Here is a 6413-nt window from a genome sequence, read left to right on the forward strand (position 1 = left end):
TGTGCGTCTGTGGGTGTGTGTCTGTGTGTGGTGAGGTGGGTATAGGTGTGTCAATGGCAATAGGTCTGTATTTCCTTCTGTGTGTGCGTGTCGGTGTGTCAGAGGGTGTGTGTCTGTGTGTCTGTGGGTGTGTGTCTTTGTGTGGTGAGGGGGGTATAGGTGTGTCAATGGCAATAGGTCTGTATCTCTATCTGTGTGTGTGTGTGTGTGTGTGTGTGTGTGTGTGTATGTGTGTGTGTGTGTGTGTGTGTGTGTGTGTGTGTAGTGTGTGTGTGTGTGTAGTGTGTGTGTGTGTGTGTGTGTGTGTGTTCATGTGTGTGTATGTGTGTGTGTGTGTGTGTGTGTGTGTGTGTGTGTGTGTGTGTGTGTTTGTAGTGTGTGTGTGTGTGTGTGTGTGTGTGTGTGTGTGTGTGTGTGTGTGTGTGTGTGTGTGTGTGTGTGTGTGTGTGTGTGTTTCCTCACCATGTGGCTCCACCGAGACAGGCAGGTATAAGCAGCCACCAGTACCAGTCTCCTGCTGAGCTGAACACACCCATCAGGAGAGCCACCAGCATCCCATTGAAACCATGCAGCCCGCCAGCAATCTCTGCACTTCACACACACACAACAACACTTAATTATATCATTTTGGATTTAGGCATCTCTTAAATGTAAAAGTATGTTATTAAGTCATTATTTTATGTAATTATTGTGTGTGTGTGCGTGCATGTGTGTGTGTTTGCATGTGTGTGTATGTGTGTGTGTGTGCATGTGTGTGTGTGTGTGTGTGTGTGAGTGTGCATGTGTGTGTATGTGTGTGTGTGCATGTGTGTGTGTGTGTGTGTGTGTGAGTGTGTGTGTTTGTGTGTGTGTGTGTGTATGTGTGTGAGTGTGCATGTGTGTGTGTGTGTGTGTTATCTCCCTTGTACGTCGCTTTGGACAAAAGCATCTGCTAAATGACTAAATGTAAATGTCAATGTAAATCCACTCCACCTCCCTTCTCCACCTCACCTGTCCTGTCCTATGATGATTGCCGTGAGGGTAGATGCCAGCAGGTGTGTGCGTGTGTGTGTGTGTCTGTGTCTGTGTATGTGTGTGTGTGTGTGTGTGTGTCACCTGTCCTGTCCTATGATGATTGCCGTGAGGGTAGACGCCAGCAGGCCCACGGTCCCCAGGAGGGCCTGCCAGGGGCTCGCCATGACCAGCGCCCCCAGGATCAGTGCACCGCTGACGGGGTTGTTGGCCAGGATCACCCTGGCCACCCCACGCAAGATCCACTCCACCAGCTGCAGAGGAAAGGGTTTGTCTGAAGGGAGGGAGGGTAAGAGAAAGAGAGAGAGAAAGAAAGAATGAGAGAGAGAGTGAATGAGAGAGAGAGAGAGTGAATGAGAGGTGTTATTTATTTATTCATCACTAATTTATCGTTTTGCTATATCCTTTTACTAAACACTGCAACATTCCTGTATAAATGATGTATCCAGATAACGTGAGAAAAAAAAACACCTTGCACTATTTGACACTATATGTACAAACGTATACAGACGTATAGCCACGCAGTGATCATTTAAGATGGCAAAGACATTCCCTCGGTTAATTCCTGGCACACTAGTTTAAGAAATTGGATGGCAACTATCTGTTCAGACTCAGTTCCTTAAGCGCCATATACTCCCAACTAGGTTAGAGATTCCAGACACGTTCACATACACATTTACAAGCACAAACACAGAATGACACCATAGGGATAAGGACATGCCTGCCCCTGCAGTCAGAGTCAGTGGTTTACTTGTCTCTAGTTTACTGGTCTCTCTGATGCAGTTCTGGTCTCTCTCTGCAAGGCTCCCCCATTCAAGTGCCCGTAGTCCAGGATCACGGTAAAGGAGCTGTTTTTTTAATGTTTAGTAATCGACTACAGGCACTGAATGGTTTGCACTGAATGGTTTGCAATGTCGCAACGAGCAAACAGTAATTTCCTACACGTTTGTTTTCAGTCGTTGAGGTAAACTGATGTATCTCTGTAGGGACCCAGAGATACAGACGCACACACACACACACACATGCACACACACACACACAAACACACACACACACATACAAGCACACACATCTATGTACACACACAAGCACATACACACACACACACAATCCTGTGTTGAACCTCATAGATAACAACAGACAGGAACATACCTACTTTTAAACGCTTATCAGACGCTTGCTTTCTTCTTTTCATGGGAGCTTTCTCCAAAAGAGGATATTTCCAGGTGAGCTCTTACCCTCCATGAACTTGCTGAAGTGGCTCATCTCTCCCGTGCAGTAGAGCAGGACGGAGAGCACCCTCCCTTGGGGAGTGCGGGCGCGAGCGTGGTCCTCTGCCTTCTCTGGAGCCCACATGTCCTGGAGGCACACACAAACACAAGCGCTCAGAGAAAGACCGATTCAATCCGGAGAGGGGACCTATGGATCACCACAGTTTGACCGACCATGGGTCTCAAAAGATTCTGCTCACATACAGGAACACTCGTCCTGAACTGTGTCTATTTACATTAGGGCTATTCTGGTTCATCAGGCTGATCTTGTCAATAAACTGTATTTGTTCTAGTTGGCATCTGGATGATCCGACTGCCAATTAAACCGTAGATACCAAGGAATGTTGTTAAATCAACATTCCAATGTCAACGTTCATCAATGGATGAAAACTGCTATGGCTAATAACTGCTGGCACTGGAGTTGCAGGTTCAGTGACTCCACTTAGTTGAAAATCACCCCCATGCTGTTTTCAGAATGTGGCTGTTTGAAAGCACTGTTCTAAAGGAAGGTTTTTTTTTTTTCTAAGGTTTCGAAGGTTTTTTTTTTTCTACTTTATTAATCCTGAGGGAAATTTAGGTCATCCATAGTAGCTTATACACTTATACACATAGTAGCTTATACACTATACACTCACAGACATACACATAAATCACAACATATTCACAGGGAGTGGGGTGTTTACAGATACAGGATAGCATAGATTGGGAAAGTGTTGATGTCCATGAGGAAAGTTCTTGTGCTGCAAGTGTGGATCGTGCTTAGAGATAGTGTCCATGTGCTTGTATGGATAGTGCAAAGTTCTTGTGCTTGTGTGTGTGTGTGTGTGTGTTGTGTGGATAGTGCAAAGAGATATAAGCTGTTCAGTCTGTGTAAGGGGCTAGTATAGCCAGTAGAGTAAATTACATCATACATAACTAAACTTCCATCTCAACCCATTTAAAACCACCGAATGACTATTAAATACTGCACACTGTGTGTGTAGCCTGTGAGTAGCTACACCTTGGTCACTGTTATCCAGAAAACACTACAAACCCTGTCTGACACCACTAAAGCAGGCACCTAAATGTGAAAATATGCAGTCAGAAAGTGTAGTTAGTTGATTAATGTATAGGCTACTCTGCTAATGCAGACACAGCACTAGGCTAAAGCATTCTGCTGAAATCTCACCCAGTCACGTGTAGCCATATAGTCTACCTAGCAACAGGTTCACCCAACTCTCAAGCTCCTCCATTGTTGTTTGTGAGCAAGTGCCATGAGAGCACAACTCCCAGGAAGCGTGCCTACCTGCAAGGGTGCTTCAGCAGATGGAGAACAACACAGGCGCTGGTCCACAGTGTGATGGTCAATGGAGAAATGCTCTCTATCTTCTGCCTCTCCTCACCTTGTCCTCTTTCTCTATCTCTTTTTCTTTCTATGTCTTCTCTCTCTCTTCCTTGTCCACTATCTTTATCGATCTACCTATCTATCTGTCTATCTATCTATCTATCTATCTCTTTCTCTTTCTATGGCTTCTCTCTTTCTTCCTTGTCCACTATCTCTATCGATCTACCTATCTATCTGTCTATCTATCTATCTATCTATCTATCTTTCTATCTATCTATCTATCTATCTATCTATCTATCTTTCTATGTCTTCTCTCTCTTCCTTGTCCACTATCTCTATCTATCTATCTATCTATCTATCTATCTATCTCTCTCTGTCTTCCCTCTCTCTCTCCCTATATCTCTGTCTCCCTCTCACTCGTATAGCTTCCTGTCACTGCGTATAGCTTCTTGCGAGTCAGCCTGCGTGCCCCAGATCATGCCATATGAGTTCAGTGGGTAATCCATTGACCGTACCTGGATAGCCATGTGGACAAAGTCCGTTTCCTGAGGACCTGGTGCCATCTCCCCTCTCATCCACCGTCTCTGTTACTCTGTCACTCTGTCACCCATTTCCTTTAGTTTACTTTTGGACGCTTTGAGCTGTGATACTTGTTATCTCAACCCATTGGATTATATGGGGCTTAAAAATGGTTGTTTGTTCAGATGGTCAAACACTTGGCCTGTTTGTTTATAGGTCGAGTGAACTCACAGGTCAACCACCTATCTAAACACTACATACTTCTTCTGGCCGTATGAAAAAAAACACGACAAATGTGTTAGTAGTGCTCTCACAATTCACAGTTTACCACATAACCAAAAATCCTTTGCGGACCTGTTAGGCATTTATCCTAATTGTGGCATTGCAGAGCTATTCTAGTCTCTCATAAAATGGATACTGGTATGGAGATTTGTCATAATAATCCATATCTGCGTCAGTTTTACACCCCCACTGCTTTCTCCAGTTTACTTAACTTGCGAAACCTGTCATCCTTCTCCCATAAACTGTTTGCCGAAACACTCCCCTGTTGTCTAGGCGGCCCTCGCCTCACCAGACACACGCACACACACACACACACACACACACACACACACACACACACACACACACACACACACACACACACACACACACACACACACACACACACACACACACACACACACACACACACACACACACACACACACACACACACACACACACACACGAGGAACCAAGCGTCTATGACCATTTGCCCCGGGCCCGAGCAGTACACAAAAACAAACATACACACGCACACACACACACACATATGAGGAGCCAAGCATCTATGAACACCTGCCCCGGGCCCAGAGCAGAAAACACACACACAAAAACACACACACGCACACACAGAGTGCCGAAACACTCTCCTGTTGTCTAGGCGGCCCTCGGCTCACCGGTGGCTTCGGTATGGAGGTGAGTGTGTGTGTGTTTGTGTGAGTGTGTGAGTGTGTGAGTGTGTGTGTGTGTGTGTGTGTGTGTGTGTGTGTGTGTGTGTGTGTGTGTGTGTGTGTGTGTGTGTGTGTGTGTGTGTGTGTGTGTGTGTGTGTGTGTGTGTGTGTGTGTGTGTGTGTGTGTGTGTGTGTGTCTGAGGTGGAGAGGGTCTGCCATCCTCTTCCTGTGATCCTGTCCACCCACATTAATGAATACCTCTCCAGTCTCACACACACACTGGGTTACCCAGCACTGGTGCTCAGGGAGATTAATCATTGCCCCCGGACACAATGAGGAGGAGGAGTAGAGAGAGAGAGAGAGGGATAGAGGGATAGAGGCAAGAGAGTAGAGAGGGAGAAGGGAGAGAGAGAGAGGCAAGAGAGAGAGAGGGATAGAGGCAAGAGAGTAGAGAGGGAGAAGGGAGAGAGAGAGAGGCAAGAGAGAGAGAGGGATAGAGGCAAGAGAGTAGAGAGGGAGAAGGGAGAGATAGAGAGGGATAGAGGCAAGAGAGTAGAGAGGGAGAAGGGAGAGAGAGAGAGGCAAGAGAGAGAGAGGGATAGAGGCAAGAGAGAGAGAGGGAGGAGAGAGACTAGAGAGGGAGGAGAGAGAGAGGGAGGAGAGAGGTATAGAGATAGGCGAGAGAGGGAGGAGAGAGAGAGAGATCGATGCATGCGAGAGGGGAGCAAGGAAGAGTGGAGGTGTGGTCTCGGGAGTGTTGAAATTAAGTTGCAGTCCGTGATTCAGTTTCGGTTTTCGTGAAAGATTGTTCATATTTTTGCTCAAGAACCTGTCAAGTAACACCCCTCTGTTCTGTGCACTGATCCTGGGGGCGCTGGTCATGGCCGGGCCCTGGCAGCACCATATTGATTCGCTGGGTTTGTTTATGGCTCAGTCCAGTTGTTTACCCTTTACAGAGCCAGGACTGTGTGTGTGTGCGTGTGTGAGTGCTGTGTGTGTGTGTGTGTGTGTGTGTGTGTGTGTGTGTGTGTGTGTGTGTGTGTGTGTGTGAGGACTGTGTGTGAGGACTGTGTGAGTGTGTGTGAGTGCTGTGTGTGAGGACTGTGTGTGTGAGAACTTTGTGTGAGTGTGTTTTCTTTAGTGCAAACACTAAACAGACAGCTAGAGGATCAGCTATTTGTTGGATTTGACAGTGTGAGTGTGAGATTAGAATTGTGCACTGTACCTTTAAAACAAGTGATAGTAGAAGCAGAGTGTGAGATTAGAATTGTGCACTGTACCTTTAAAACAAGTGATAGTAGAAGCAGAGTGTGAGATTAGAATTGTGCACTGTACCTTTAAAACAAGTGATA

General features: G+C 46.2%; 1 protein-coding gene across 1 annotated transcript in view; it reads right to left on the reverse strand.

Annotated features, from left to right (window-relative positions):
• The window catches only part of LOC308382369 (urea transporter 1), a gene marked incomplete at both ends in the record, with an annotated part of 21134 nt that extends 16965 nt beyond the window's left edge, over nt 1–4169 (reverse strand). Inside the window, 4 exons of the mRNA XM_080860091.1 lie at nt 463–591; nt 1096–1285; nt 2250–2370; nt 4122–4169. Coding sequence (XP_080716217.1) covers nt 463–591; nt 1096–1285; nt 2250–2370; nt 4122–4169 — 488 coding nt within the window. The remainder of the gene's footprint in view (nt 1–462; nt 592–1095; nt 1286–2249; nt 2371–4121) is intronic.
• Between the last annotated feature and the right edge of the window lie 2244 nt (nt 4170–6413).

The sequence above is a fragment of the Sprattus sprattus genome (genome assembly GCF_963457725.1).
Source record: "Sprattus sprattus genome assembly, chromosome: 21".
Classification (NCBI taxonomy): domain Eukaryota; kingdom Metazoa; phylum Chordata; class Actinopteri; order Clupeiformes; family Clupeidae; genus Sprattus; species Sprattus sprattus.